This window comes from Ruditapes philippinarum, unplaced genomic scaffold (genome assembly GCF_026571515.1).
Source record: "Ruditapes philippinarum isolate M1 unplaced genomic scaffold, ASM2657151v2 ctg1032_1_1_1_1, whole genome shotgun sequence".
Classification (NCBI taxonomy): Eukaryota; Metazoa; Mollusca; class Bivalvia; order Venerida; family Veneridae; genus Ruditapes; species Ruditapes philippinarum.
The window spans coordinates 73,507-90,234 of NW_026853923.1; the positions used below are offsets into that span (position 1 = coordinate 73,507).

The 16,728-nt window shown below is 31.6% G+C and overlaps 1 protein-coding gene across 1 annotated transcript in view; it reads right to left on the minus strand.

The window, feature by feature from the left end:
* The window catches only part of LOC132738382 (voltage-dependent T-type calcium channel subunit alpha-1G-like), an 80,359-nt gene that overhangs the window by 14,995 nt on the left and 48,636 nt on the right, over positions 1-16,728 (minus strand). Inside the window, exons 10-26 of the mRNA XM_060725874.1 lie at positions 16,564-16,688; positions 15,908-16,059; positions 14,955-15,143; positions 13,791-13,908; positions 10,732-10,887; positions 9,517-9,661; positions 8,868-9,064; positions 7,253-7,480; positions 5,648-5,811; positions 4,955-5,291; positions 4,509-4,721; positions 4,173-4,241; positions 3,451-3,635; positions 3,046-3,172; positions 2,436-2,564; positions 596-685; positions 189-381 (exon numbers count right to left, since the gene is read on the minus strand). Coding sequence (XP_060581857.1) covers positions 189-381; positions 596-685; positions 2,436-2,564; positions 3,046-3,172; positions 3,451-3,635; positions 4,173-4,241; positions 4,509-4,721; positions 4,955-5,291; positions 5,648-5,811; positions 7,253-7,480; positions 8,868-9,064; positions 9,517-9,661; positions 10,732-10,887; positions 13,791-13,908; positions 14,955-15,143; positions 15,908-16,059; positions 16,564-16,688 — 2,817 coding nt within the window. The remainder of the gene's footprint in view (positions 1-188; positions 382-595; positions 686-2,435; positions 2,565-3,045; positions 3,173-3,450; positions 3,636-4,172; positions 4,242-4,508; positions 4,722-4,954; positions 5,292-5,647; positions 5,812-7,252; positions 7,481-8,867; positions 9,065-9,516; positions 9,662-10,731; positions 10,888-13,790; positions 13,909-14,954; positions 15,144-15,907; positions 16,060-16,563; positions 16,689-16,728) is intronic.

Here is a 16,728-nt window from a genome sequence, read left to right on the forward strand (position 1 = left end):
GTAATAACGCCATTACATTGTAAAATGTCAATCATTAAGTCGGACACAGAACATTTATTTACCTAAGATATATATCATTAAATTTTTTTCTGATAACATTTTGTAAAATAAAAAGGAATTTTGAAAACGGTTAGGTTATTACAAAGCAGGCGTTAATGATATAAACAAAGAATTATATATATAACAACCTCGTCGTTTCTTGTCAAGTTTTTGCTGGCGTTTCTCGGCTCTCCTAGCTTTTTCTTCTATTTCCTGGGATTCTCTACATTTATGAAAGTTTTCCACAACAACCCCGACAAACATATTCAGTACAAAGAAACCGACGAGCAGCAGAAATGAGATGAAGAAAATTAGCCGCCATTCATTGTAGTTCTGAATAGGCTGAAAATATCAAAGTGTAAAATTATTATTTAATGAAAAGTCGTCACGTAAAGCCAATCAATATAGTAACTTCTTCAACACAAAAACTAGTTGATATTAATGGTCATTTATACACAATTCTCAAGGTTACGTCTTTCCAATTATATGATTATTTAATTACTATTCGTTAAGAATATAATGACATTATATGGCTAATATATGAATGACAACTTACTTGTTGATCAACACCTACAGCATCCAGCCCTGTATACATGATGCTCACCCAACCATCTTTAGAAGCCAGTACAAACAATGCCATTAAAGCCTGAAACAACAAATATTTATAGATGTAATCTCACATCAATTATTACATCATACAATCTTTTTTTATATAAAAGTAGAACACGAAACTATCAAATACCTACGTGCAAGCAGTGACTTTCTTAATTTTTATATAATGCTGAAATTAAATAAGCTTTCATGTTCTGAAGTTTCGGGAACGTTTCTTGTACAGTATTTATTCTACGGGGATAAATTAACATTGTTGTAATATATTTGTAAGCTTTAGAAAAATGAAAAATGAATAAACAAATGTTTATAATAGTTATATAAGGAACGAACGTTTTATAAAACTTTATAAAGTATAAAAAATATGTAATGGCTATAGTTTATTTGTTATATATAAACAATGTTACATTACATATTTTAAATATAGATATGTACTCCTTGATAAATCATATATTAACAATGTCATAAAACAATGTCCTTCGATTTCATAAAAAATCATTATATAAGCAAATAAAAGACATATTTATTGCTGCCATTACTTCAAAATACACTTTTACCATTTAATTCAATAATTATTGCAGTTGTTCTGATATTATTATTTACATAACTTGTTCGGTTAACATTTTGTTACGTTTGTTAACACAAATATCTGACTAGATCTGGGCGTGTTTGGTGGGCTCATTATATTTTCTGCAATGACGCCAGATAAGAGATACAAATTTAACAAAAGTAAACACCACACTCTCGAATGAGCAACTTGAATATTATAAACAAAAACAACAGCATTTGTTCTTGTTGTTGCTGTTTTAATTATTAGAATTACGTCTAAGTTAATCACTTATCAAGATATACTTGTAACCATTGTAGTCATAACGTTCATTTATGATGATCGCAAATGTTCTGAATGTAATGTTTTAGAGGACGAGTTTCACTTTGTTTTACAATGTAATAGATATATTAACCAAAGAAAGCAGTTTATATCGCCATATTATTGGAGACACCCAAATATGATAAAATTTATTGCTCTTATAAACTCTGATAATGATACTATTATAAAAACGTCTTGCATGTTATATTGAAAAAGCTTTTAATAGTAGGAACAACACTATTTTCTTTCAACGTTATAAAGGTAATTAAGGTGCAGTAAACTTTGTCAACTGTGCAACTTAAGTAATTGTAAAATGAAAATAGTAAATATATCTTTTATTTTAGTGTATACACGATATTGCTAAGCAAATATTTGTTTTACCATACGTCAATGTTGTTGCCTTCGTTTTTCGGACAAGGCTGACAAATATGGTCTTCTCAGATAATATATTATCTTACTCATTCAGCGAATCATTGTTACCAGAAATACTAAAATCGTAATATGCTTTTCGGTAAACTGCATATATCACTTAGTTATCTATGTATTTTGGACAGTTTATATTCATATCTGTCACCAGTTTTCATTTCTATATGTTTGTAATTATGTAAACTGTTATATATGCAAAACTCTATACCTTTTGCTAAATAAGTTTTGTTTACTGTTACGTACACTGAAACGGAAATATGTTCGTTAATATTATTTATGCAGGTCTTATATGCTAGTATGTAAATTGCCTTATTTGTAATTTGTACTGTGCATTTTGCCACATGGGCCGTTGACCTTCTGGTTTGATATGAATAAAACTTTGAAATTTTGAAACTTTTTATAAGTAGTCATAACATTCATCTATAGGTAGCCATACCGTTCACTTATAGGTAGTCATACCGTTTACCGTATAATTACATTTTTAACAACTTACCTGCCCAAGATTGTCGAAGTTGTATTTTTGATTGATCCATACATTTCTTTTCTGTGCAAGACACTGGGTTTTGTTTTTGATATCAGAAACATTCGGTCCTTTACAATAGTAGAATGTTCCTTTAAATAACTGTAATTGATAGAGAAAAAGTTTCAAATAATCTGATATGAAAAAAAGAAACAAACTAATCTTTCTGCATTTAGAAATTAGAAACACCACGATAACGTAGAGAAACAAAATGTGTAAGTCTCAACTTCCTACTTGGTTTGTACTAAACGGAGATACACTATGATTTGTAGATACAATAAAACTTAATAGTGTTGGCCTTGTTTAAATAACACAGGACATTTCCTGCTTCGAAATAAAAAAATATCCATCGTTACCTAATTAGATTTGTAACATACATGTATTACAAACAACAATATAGAGCTAGACGCTTTCTTCACCACTGGGACAAAGTCGAGGCAGAGCAATAACAATTAACCTGCTGAAACCAAGGCTGAGAGCCTTTTCCACCACCCAGAATGTTCTAAATTTAAATCAGGGCGAATCTATTATACACATTCAGCAGGTTAAGGTTTGTTGAGGTCGCGTAAAACATATAAAATACCTGTACACCGAGTATTCCGAATATGATGAAAAATGTACAACAAATGAGTACGATGTTTCCTATAGGCCGTAATGATGACAGCAACGTCTGCACAACCAACTTTAATCCTGGAGCTCTACTTATTACCCTACAAATTTAAGAAATATAAAATACAAAATGCAAATCGTTGTGAAATAAACTTTATGTTAATTGATCAATGCAAAACACAACCACTATCTTGAATATCACATATCTTTAAAGACGATTTTTACAGGATTCATTATTTCTACATTTCCGGCATGTAAAGTAATTCTTAAATTATTATGTTTAAAATATGTCTCTGAAATATAATAACAAAAGTTTTACTTCAAAATTCTAAATAATACAACATTTAATATTACATTCATGATCAAAACAGAATTATACCTGAGTGGTCTTAGAGTTCTAAGAAGTCTGAACACCCGAAGTATTCCGAATATTCTGGGGCTGCTTGAAGCGGTCATGGAGATGATGGTATCTATCAATGATATAGCGACAAGAAACCCGTCCATTATATTCCAGCCACTTTTAAGATAAGCATGTTTCCCAATCAATAAACCCTTGGCAAGTACCTGTTAATAAACAACACTTATTGCTGTTTGATCTACAAATGACAGTGATCGCCTTATCAATACATCTGTTCATATTTCAAAAGTGAAAGCACAAAAAATCAGAGATGAATATCTTAACAGTTATATAAGATCATAATTGGTAAAGGGGACATTAAGAAAGCGTCCAAATTTAAAATAATTGCAACATCAAAGGTGATTATGCCATTTGTTGGATACATATACATTTGAACATTTACTCCGACAGGTTTGAAATAATTAAATCAAAAGAAAGACAACAGAATGAAAGATTTTGATATTTGTAATGAAGCGGACAAAGTAAAATAAAAGCGACAATATCATATTAAATCTGTATAAATAGCGGTTTACATTAAACATATTTGTTAATAATTTCTGTGATTATTGTCGCTAGATATGACCGTTGTCAGAATGACTGATATGTTTTGTGACATAAAATGACGGTAAAGGCGTAAAGGGATACACAAATACAAGAAGTGTGCTATAACGATTCCATAAAGTAATATAATACTACCAGCATACCTTGATCATCATCTCAAGGGTAAAGATCACGGTGAATATATGGTTTGATATGGTGAGGAACTCTCTTTCCTGAAACAAATCAATACACATTCACTGATTACCACATAATACCACTCATTCAATTAACAGCTTGCAGTATATGTGACCGATGAACTATTGAACTAAAGTTATAAAGTACAAATACTGAGAACATTCAATATATATCAGAGCTATAGTTCATAATAACAAAAGCAAATATAAGTTATCATAAAACGGTATTTAATCCGTTATTGAACAAGTACTTAACACTTTTATTTTATACAATACAGTTTTATACAATACTAAACGATTGATTACCACACTGTCCGGAGGAATGTCCGGTCTCTCCATTGCTAAGGTAATACAATTGAGGGCGATAAAGAAGAGTACAGAATTGTCGAACCATTTCTGAGCAATAACATGAAAGGCCAAACGTCTAAGTGGATTGTCGGGACTGAGCAAATACAGTGAATACTCCAGTCTGGCCAGGAAACAACCATGTGGCTCAGGACACCAGGAATAGTTGCAATTCTGAAAATATGACAAATAAAGGTCTTAAGCATCACAGAGACATTCAAGGAAAAATTACAATCAGTACTAAATCAGATGTGTTTAAAATAATATGAAATAAAAAGATCAGGAATGTGATATAAGTGTTACTTACTAAAACTATAAACTCAAAGTACGTATATGAATCTATACTAAACAAATTCCATGTGTTTCATTAAAGACATAATACTAAATAATTCTTTATGACTATTTACTGTTTCATCCATTGCATCAGGATCTTCTTCTTCATCGTTAGATCTTTTCTCTTCCTCTTCCTTATCATTTCCAACTTCAGATAAATTGTTAGGACGGTAGTCGTCATTACCGTGTCCACTACACGTCGACGACAGGGAGTGAATTTTACGACGTGTTGGGAACGTGTTTTGTCGGCTTAGATGAATAGAGTTACAGATACTTCGTGCACTACTTGACGAATTATTACGGCTACGTAAAGAGTTTTTTGGTGATGACATACGGCGATTAAACATGAGATTCTGATGTGAGCTGAATACTCTACGGTTGTTCAATGGAATGCCGCCATTACATTCGGAACTAAAACATGAAATTACAATTATAATTGTGTATATCTGTTGTAATGGTTTCGTATAGATGATTTTTACAACTCAAGCTAGCAGCCTGTGCTATGTGTATATCTTAATAAAGCAAGTATAATAGTTTTGAATAAGTGGTCTCCCTTACATCGGTGTTTTATAGTTTTATTTAAATTTGATAGCGTGAGAAAGACTCTTTTTCTTTATTGTTATTTTAGGTTCAGAGGATATTCATCCATTAACAATTGCAACACATTGCGTGTAAATAAATTTGAAATCACCGCTTGCATGCAAATTTAAGTAAAATACGAGCACTTGTTAACTAGTCGAGAAAATTGAAAACTTGTTGAAATTAACCTTTTAATTGCGCTCCCGTTCGGTTTCAAAATTGGTTGTGAAGCAGGTTTGAAAACTTCATCGTCTTCGTCCTCATCATAATCACAGAAATAATCATCGTCATCACATGGGTCATTGTTAGAGTTGGTCTTCATTAACTTTGCTCTGTCACCTTCTTTTGTTCTCTATACACACACAAATAAACTTTATTCGTCTATAGCTTTTATATGCTGTCAAACTCATGTCGGCATATCATCTAACTTATATGTAAAATAAACATGTCGAATAGCGACATTCTAAATTTTCTAGTAAATGAATACCGCGGTCGTGCATAAAACAAGGTACCCCCGACTATTAAGTTTAAAGTGTTTATATGATTTAAATTTCATTTTAGATGTAGATGATAATCAAACAAACGTCTTTTTATTTCACACTTTATGAAATATAACAAATGAACTACATGTATCAGTATTACAAATGGAGTACATGTGCCAGCATTACCAATGAACTCATGCATCAGCATAAGATACACATGACGTTCTTAAAGAAATCATTAACCAATCGAATCTTATCACTTTAGCCTCGCATCCTTTTTTAGAGTCCAAATAATCCATATCAAATCCATATCGTATACCATATGGCCTTGTTTTCATTTTCAGAGTCCATTTTATCTATCCGCACCCATATAGCCTCGTTTTTATTTCGAGTTCATAATATCTGTATAAAATTCATATCGTATCCTATATCGTTCCGTTTTCAGTTTCAAGTCCAAAATATCTATGTATATTCTCAGTCTAGCCTAGTTTTCATTTTCAGGGTAAAATATATCATACCCAAAGTAGCAAAGGTCTGTCAAAATGTAAGCAATGGAAATAAAAAGGTCACTATACATTGTTGAGATTGATATCGACTCTATTGGACTTGTCCAATATAGGATTAATAACAGTGTACACACCTAATACAATTCATTATTGTTCTCAAAAATGTATAATTACCTCATGATACACTTTGATTGTTTAAGTTTAAGGGAAACTAATTATTTAATAGAACAAAACGGAACAAACTTGTAGTAAACGACATGACTTAAATGTTAGCAGATTCTCGTCATCAAATACGTACATACATATATTTTGGTTTCTGTTAATTTTTTCTTTATTTTATTTATGATTGTAGCGTATTTCCGGAAAAGGATATCAATTATTTAAATTCAGTCATCTAATCCAAGGTATATTTAAGGCTTTAAAGTTGTCTAACATATCAAATACATTAATAATGTGTGCTATTTTCAAATCCAAATGACGTCAACAGTTATACGCCAGGTGTCATTTTCCTTTTTAATAACATCAACAGTATGCTTCATAGAATCACAAAGATAATTTTAATATCGTTAAGGTAACATCTCTACAGAAATATGTGATTATTTTTTCTTACCAGTTGAACCTTTTGTTTTATTTCCATAAATATTTCTCATTTCAGCTAACCTCATAAGGGACCCGTCTAAATAAAGACCTGATGACGTCATCAAGCTAAAGCTACTACATGGTCAGAAATTCACGTGCATTCAATTTATCATAAATACATAAAAAACTATATTATTTTTCACAAAGAACATTACGTGTAGTTTACCTTCATTTTCCAACTATTTCTGCGACTACCATAGCTAAGTGACCTCCAGAGTCGGGGTGAAGGTCGAGGTGATGGACGGGGTGATACACGTGCTGATATCCTGGATGACGTGCGGAAACTGACAGTAGGGGTTCGACAACTAGAGGCACGGGAAAGATTACAACTAAGACGATTTGATGACATTGACAAAGATGAATTGAGTGAGAGGCGTTGTGCAACGTTGTTCAACTGTAAAAAATAAAACAAACAAGTAAATGCATGGGGTCATAAATATAACATTATAAATGATCTTTGTGCATTTTTATGAAAATAATTATACAGAGTTTAACCCTTTACTTCATATAGACGTGTTCTGACGGCTTTTCGACCCCACCCCCATTTTTTTGAGGCCTCGAGTGAAACATTACCCTATTTATGCCCAAAACACTTTTTTCGTTTGGGAAATGTTGCTAAAAAAAGTGATCACTTTATCGGCGCCGCCCCTATCACCCTATTAAAAAGGTACTTCAGGGGGTTGCCAGAAAGGGGATGTGCCCCCTTCTGTTTGGGGAGTTTGAAGGGGGGGGCAGTAGCCCCCCTCACCGCCAAGAAACTTTTGGACTTGTGAGAGACTAAAAATTACCCAAGGTCCATCATAAGGTAACGTGTAACCAACGCTGAAAAGCCTTTGACTCTATCTCAATTCATTTAGAAGTTGTTGCAGCACGTTGAAATCAATTTTGATGGAAAAAATCAACGCAAAATAGTGATTTTTGGCAATTTTGAGATGTCCCCTCGTTGCCATGGTAACATATAATTTAAGACTGAGCATTTCGTTACAAAGGCAATGGCCCAGTCAACATTTGTGCCAAGTTTGATTAGTATTGAAGCATTTGTCATAGTTTCATAGCAGTGTGAACTTGTAACAGAAGGCTTTTCAATGAAAACGGGCATTTTTCACAATATGCTCATGAGGGAAAGGGTTAAAATGCTATAATATTGACAGACATATATCCCGTTCTAAAATGCCCCTGTCTTTATACTTTGAAGAAGTAAAGACTAAATCATTTCCTTGTAGTTATGACCCTAAACACGCCCTTTCAATGACCCTTTTAAAACTGTCAAGCGTACATCAGTGTTTGTCCTTGAAATAATAATGGACGTTTTACACGAACATTTAGGAATAGAAATTATAGAACTGACATTTTAACAGTCATTAATGACATTCAAATAAGTTTTCTTGTCAAGGACAATAACAGTACGTTTAAATAGCTTTGAGTCATTTAGGCCCAATTATGTTATATACTATTACTTCTTTTATCTCCTTACAATTATACATTCATAAAATGGATAATTCATTTCGCTTGGTAAGGTCTGTATTGCCTTTTACAGATTTGCAACTGTGTTACATCGTTAAAGTTCATCTGACAGGATATGTTTTCATGGAATGTTTAATCCTATTAATTCAAATGGAAATTGAGTCAAAAGAAAGTATATATGAAACATATTGCATATTGCTTTATCAACAATGATCAGTCTTTACATATTGAAACATGATTTTGAAATCGTACAACTTGTCTGAAAAATACTTAAAAAGTGGCAATACTTAGAAATATAGAAAGGCATTTATACATACTGTAGAATTTTCAACATTAAGGAGTGAATTAGTGTCTGCTTGTCTATTTACATTGATTTCTCTTTCAGTATGTTCATTCGGGGATCCTTGGGGCGTTGCCATAGGCGTGGCTTCTGTGTGCGTTATAACTGGTGGTGGTAACGTAAATACTTTGTTGTTCTCGTCCTTTGATACTTTATTTAACCCCAACAACTTTTCTGTATATGAACATCAAAACATAATAAAACATGACAAGGTTCATTAGCTTGTCTTCAAGTTTCACAAAACAACTAATGGATATCAGAGACGTATTTAGAAAAAGTCTGCACAAATTAGCTGATGACAAGAATATATTAGAGAGAAAAAGAATTCTATGTTATTTATGTGTAAAATCGAATTTGTAGCAAGTATGGGCATCAAATGGACATTAAATGGGTAGAACAAAGGAAAAGAGTCAATATACTAAGAAGAGAATTATAAAAGTTTACGCCTCAAATAAAAAAAAACACATAAAAATAGATTTTCAAACTAAAATACGTGCCGGCTATTTACAGTATAGATATATTTTGTTACTGGAAAAAAAAATAATTATATATTAAAGACAAGAGAACTTTCTTTGGAAAGTGATAACGTTTAAATTAATGTGCATATGTTGTAAACAGATATATACCCTTTTCTTTATTGTTAATTTTGACATCAAGTACCTCTGCCACCTTTTGTTTAACAGAGTCTCTTTGTTCATTGTTGTTGGTCTCCATTATCACTTCAAGTTTTCTCTCTTTGATAGACTCTCGTCGTTTCTTTTTTTCGTCCTCCTGCAATGTTTTTATAACACTTACGGTGTGCTACAAACCCAGACAAATTGCTTTACAAACAAGTAAGATGTGCAAATATTCAAGCTTTACTTTTTATCTAAGTGTCAGACATCTGTATACTTCAATAACAGATTTACGGTTTATGAAAGAAAGTTGATATTTCAATAGAAGTTAAGCAACATTATCGATTTAATATTTATTATCATTAAACGTGTAACAAACACTGGTGAACCTCCTCCTTTCTCAGCAACCTTTAGGGTTTTTGGTTTGAATGTATTTTTATTTCTAAATAAAACCGCTCACTTAAACGACTCAAAGACTTGTTTGAATTGATGTTCAATAATTAAAGAGCTGTAAATAATACTACTTATTCCATTTGTAATTATAGTCATATGACTGATTAAGATACTTGTGTGACGGCATGGCCTAATGTGGTCAACGCGTCGGCTAGTAATCTATTGACCGCTAGCTGCTTGGGTTTCAAACCCAGTCAAGAGCAAGTCGTTGTTGTCTAGAGCAAGAAACTTTACACTCAATGCTCAGAACTGGTGGGTTCCAGGAACATATTCAAAATTTTGACTATAAGCTTCCCAGACAATCATGCTAAAATAAATTATGTACAAACCAAGATACGTGAATATGTAATACTTAATTATAAAGGGAAATGTACTAATTGATAAATACTTCATGTCACGCAATAAAAAATCAAATTTATATGCATTATTATAAACTTTAATATACAATACACACACAACTTTTGATACGATTTGTTCGAACAAAAAGTTCCTGAAATTAAAATTATGTGTCCAGTTTCACATTGTCGTGGCGTAACCATTCTATCCATTACTTTCAAGTTTGTAGAATGAGTCATTTCTTTGTTCGTTGCGACTTACTCTAGCTTTGTCTTTAATTAATGCACTTACCAGTTAATTTACATAAATCAAATACCATTGGAGGTTCATCTAACATAGCATCTGTGCCTTTAAGTATTGAACTTGAAACAGTACAATAGAATGCTAAGTTTACATTCTACTCATATATTATAACACTCAAAGAAGAATTAAACAAACCTCTGATGAAAATCCTTCGACTAGGATAGCAACAAGAAGGTTGAATAAAACATAATTTCCAAACGTCATCAAAGCCACAAAATACAAGGCAGCCCAGGCTGACGTCCTTTCCATGCCGTTATATAAGACAGTATTCCAATCCTCTTGGGTTAGCACCTTGTCAATATATAGCAGTCATATTAACATTTTCATAAATATTCTACTTAATACTATTAGAAAAAAAAACACTATTTTAGCCTAAAACGATCTCTGTTTCGTAGCGAAATTTTATTTAAAAAAATCATAGCTGTAGTAATATATGTATGTTTGATTAATTGATTCGAGAACTATATATTTATAGTTGTACTATGCGACAAAACAAATCAATTTAATACTTTTTAAATATATTACACTAATTCAACAAATGTAAATTCAAGAGCTAAACATAACTTTATTCAAACAATGTATTAGATAAAATTCAATTTTAATTTATATTACATTGTATATTATAATTTTGAAAAAGATTAGAAAGTATGTAGGAAAATCAGTGAGAAAATGAAATAAAATGTCACATGCAAATCAAACAGATCTACTATGCTAAACAAATAGGGATCTGTGTACATGCCCTTGATAAAAATATTAGCAAAAAAAAAAAGATTCAAAAGTCTTCAGTTAATTATTATACATGTAGTTTGTATAAAAAGATTGATTTTGTTTTCATTTGCTTAAACGAAATGTCTCCAAGATCTTGACACAGTTTACAGTTTTATCCCATTTCCAACGTCCAAAAGCGAATGTAATATTTGCTAACTGAACTTAATGATTCATGGAATCTTGCTATTACTTTATATATAAAAAACGATAACATAGTATATGCGTGTCGCATAATCATTTTAGCAGTAAATGTTATAGAAACTCATATAAACATGCTTGACAACATATAGCAACATGCAAAGAGTGTGTTTTGTGCTTATGGGTTGGCAAACATGTGAAAAGTCAAACAGAATATTAAGGGAATGATTTCTATGCAACAAAATTGGGAGGATATAAATGATATGATCTATTTTGTTCTAAAAATAATAGCAGGACAAATGCAAAATAACCATGATATTTTTTCAGTGAAAGTGTAAGCCATTTTTGAGAAACGACATAGTATACTTATCGTAACTTATGTTTAAGAACTATTAATTTCGTGAGTATTATTGGCCGATTTCGATAAGGGACGGTGCTATAGCAGTCCTACCCGCATATCACACAATAAAGCACGGCACGGAAATCATGGTATGCGTGCACTCACATAATGTGCTAGAAAACATTGAAAAGTACTGCGAATATTCAAGAGATATTACTTAACAGCATTCGTTCAAATATTATTAAAATAATCTGGATAAATTCTAAGCACATAACATTCATGTAAGGTAACGAAAAGGAAATGCCGAAAAGCTACATGCCAAACCAAATTTATTCATATTTTATGGATTTCTTTTATATAATGCTGGATTGTAAATTATCATCAGGGAAGACATAATTCTAACACTATTATTCTTTATAAAAATCTAAAACATAGAAGAGATGCAGATAAATATGTTGAAAAGACGACTTCTCTTTCAATACATAAACTGATATTTTAATAAACATGTAAACAGAGATATTAATGTGCATTATTAAATTTATTTATTGCCATTTAATTACTTTTAATCATATCAGACGTGCCATACTGCACCATTCAAAGAAAAAAGATAAAACATTAAATTATACGAGGTAAAATGTATTTACGGATTGATAGATGCGAGTTTAATTTTTGCATATTTGTTTTGAAATATCTATATTCTGCTAAAAGAGCAATGGGCTAATTGAGCAAACCTCTTGATAAATGTTCTTTTTGGTGTTGTTAGTCCTTTTATTCTAATAATATTCATCTGTTGTATAAAAGTTACTTAGACATTGTTTTATGTATGAATTGTATTGGTTTGGAATAAATCTTTCCAGCATAGCATTCAAGACCAAATATCATTCTAAACTGTGCGAGAAGAGAATGCAATCCGATTGAATTTAGTGGTGTACACGAAGAAATATGAAATAAAAATATAAATATCTGTTGCCAAAAGTACCTGAAACACGGTAACAAGTGACCATAAAAGGGTATTAAAGTTTGCCCGGTCACATTCACAAATGTTCGGTTCAAGATACTCGTTACAATTGCATGTCGATCCATCTGACTTCCAACAAAATTTACCACCAAACAAGTTCATACCTAGGACACTGGAGTACAAGAAAAATACACGCCAATTATTCATCACAGTGACAAAACAATACTTAACACAAATTCCGCACGTGACATAGAAAAACACAGTACACGCTTGTGTACAGTACTTTTCACATACAGGCACGAATAAAACAAAATGTGCACGGGATCCATTATTTGTATCTGATTCGGAGAGTTACTATATCTCTCTCCCTAAAGGACATTTCAAGTGAGCATGATTAGTACAGATTAAGGAACACCTAGATATGACCGCGTTTCATTGAAAACTCACACTTAAACATATATGAAGTTTTTTAAGTGTGAAAACAAAACTATACCTTGTCCTTGGTTAATCAGAATCGTTTGATGGATATATAAATAAGTATGGGAGAATGAAATAAACTGTAAGCATAACATAAGCAACTATATTCTCTGTGCTATATGAATGATAAATAAGCTGTCTACATAACGTTTGTTAGTATCTAAGTCAGGTGATTAGTGATTCTATTGCAGGTACCTATTTGTACACTGTAATATGATTGGACTCTAGGATAAATGTTAAAAATTAAAATCAAAATATCTTTACTTTTGTGTGACACATAAACAATTGTAATGGTACACGATGTATTCCAACGTTACATTTCTCGGTGTTTAGATATAAATCGCCAAAAAGGGATACAATGCGTTACATTATATAGAGCCCAAGCATACTTTACACCGGTAGGCGGAATACGGTTCCTGATAACTAGAAAGGCGTTTAGCGTCACTATATACAATGGTCAGTATGGGCATGCAAGTCTATAGGTATATCAGACGCACGGTGAATAGCCCATACCTGGAATACAGTAATTATAGCCCATAAAAGGGAATCAAAGTTCTTTCTATCACAGTAGTATGTACCGTTCCGGCGATATCGACAAAACTTGCATCCAAAAAGATTCATACCCAGAACGCTGAATAAAACATAGTATGAATATAACAAATTACCTCAATAAACCTCATCAAACCTAAACTACTTTATATGTTATGAGGAACTACACTTTATATACCATTTTAAGAAATATAAGCGTTTAAAACGAAGCTTTTTGTAACATCTTTTTCCAATTGAATGCAAGTGAGACCTGCATTGTGTAGGAAATAAAATAAAATTACAATCATTCTAAATTATTTACAACTTAGATGTCAAAACAACGTATACTCAATTATCGTTTTCCTCATATTTACATTTGGGACTACTTTTCGAATAAATCGAGACAATGTATTATTCCACGAGTATCACAGAAAAAAGTTCTTCACTCAGCAGTATGTTCAGACAAAACCTGGTCAATTACCCCTGAATATGTAAGCTATAACCATTATTTATTGTCACCAGGCTGAGAAAATCTTATATATCTTGTCGGTGTAAAATTAATTCATTATACAAATGTCAGAGACAAAAGAAAGTTTCTGTCTCAAGAGAAACTTTTCAGAATTAAGAAAAAATGGCGCTAGGTTTATTTATCATTTAATATTTTAAAACTGTTTTAACCGTTTATTGTCTGAAAAGAAATTAAACCCCAAGAACTTGATTGAATTCAGTTCGTACACTATTTTTCGACGTGTTCCTCCTTGGAAATCATATTTCTATCAAACTGTCGGAGGAAAATAATTATTGAAATACCTATATTTCAAAAGAAGAACGGACTAGGTCTTTCATTATGAATAACATGGTACTTCTTAACATATGTAAAAATAATAAAACCTCCGCTAAATACTAAATAAATAAATACTCGTAACTTAACCTATCATTAAAATATTTCTACAATCAACTGAACAGTATATCTACCATTACACAATTAAAAGTAAACTAGTATTGTACTTTCCCGATACAAAATACCCTCTTAAGAAAAGAATGTAAATTCTAAAACCACAAAGGAAGTTCCTCTTGGTTAGACAAAAAGTGGCTTTTAAATGCAATAATTGTTTGTTGGAGCATGATACTGTTTAAAGTAAAACTTACCTAAATATAAACATAAAAAGTAACAATAAGGCAAAGAATGTGGCGACGTTATCCATCGTCCGTAACATCACAATAAGCTGTCTCTGTAACGCGGGCATAAAACGCACAAGTTTTAAAATCCTTAACAATCGGAAAGTTCGAAGAACCGACAACCCGCTCCCACCATCTTGATTTAATAGTTCAACCATGCTGAAACATATTAAGAATTTAATACTTACGATATTCACTTAATATTAAAACTGTACAACAATGTGTAAAAATATGCATGTAATATGATGGTGTTACAGTTTCGTCTCGTCTGATATTTGTATTATTGTAATTATTCTGTTACAAATTATTGAAACTGCCATCCATCAATCATTTTTGTCTTTAAGATACACGTCTAAATTACGCATTACAATAAAATGCCAATATTAGACTCATGCTGCAGACAAATCAAAGGAAACAATAGAAATATAGAGACGTTTTGTAAGTCAGCATATAAAGATAATTGTAATATTTGACAATCTTGTAAATTGTAACACCCTCAATCTCGTACACACTCTAATTAAAATCTTTAAAATCATGGTTCATGCTTCAATTTCTTAAATAAAAACATGAAGCCACCAGGGGATGAAAACAGTCACCAAGTGCACTTAATTTCATTATGCAGCGCGAGTCAATGTGTCATTCAGATGAAACTTTAATCATCGATCCTATCTCTTGTTAACAAGTCTGTAGCAGTAACCGTAGATTTATAATTACTGGTACCTACTAAAATGATGTAATGAACTGCAACCACGAATCAATACAATTTTATGAAAATTATATCACCCTGAAGACATTATATGATATAATGTTAATAATGAAAAAGCGGTTAGTCCAAGGTTGATGTTTGCAGGAGAAACCGTTGATTTAGTTTCTTATTTGTATTTAACATATTGGGATGATATATTTGGGAATGATATAAATACCTGAGGATTACAATAACTCCGTCGAAGACGTTAAACCCGTTTTTTATGTAACCAAACAAACCATATGAGATCAGCTTCAGAAACATTTCTACAGCAAACAATGTCGCGAATGCATAGTTGCTGTATTCCAAAACCTCTGTCAACTCTTGAGGCTGAAATAACGAAAATATTTACTGACAGTATTTTTCTAAAAGTAATATTAAAACGGAATGTATACATACATATTTCAAAGCGAAACAGTGAATTAATTGAGTGTTCCTGATAGACGGGAGTGAATAGAGATTATTAAACAAACTTATAAGATAAAGGTATACTGTTCCTATGATAAGCTCAGTTCCGACATATTTTGTTCTCTCTTCAAACAGTTTCACTATTTTTTTAACACTAGTAATTTTAAGATAATCAGAATATGTGCTGTTGTTGTTAAGATTTTAAGATTTTTATCGGGGATGATTATATATGTTCGTATCGATCAACACTAATAAAACGTGCCTTTTAGAAAATGGTGTTGATAAAAAATAAACAAAACTAAATTGAGGGATAGCTGACTATTTCATATACATCAATATTGTTGTATTTACAAATTTAAATATATGTATTTGTCAGTGTATTTAGTCATTTCCTCTTTTCTAAAACATTTTGTGACGATTATTTACCTGGTTGTGATATTCTATACCCATGCTGAACGTGTTGAATAAGATGGCTGCTAGAATACCTCTCTGGAACAATCTGTGTTCTACCATAAGTTCAACCTTTCTTCTCGCTGCACGAATAAACCATGCTGTCAAACAAAATCAAATTAATAAAATAATTATGTTTTC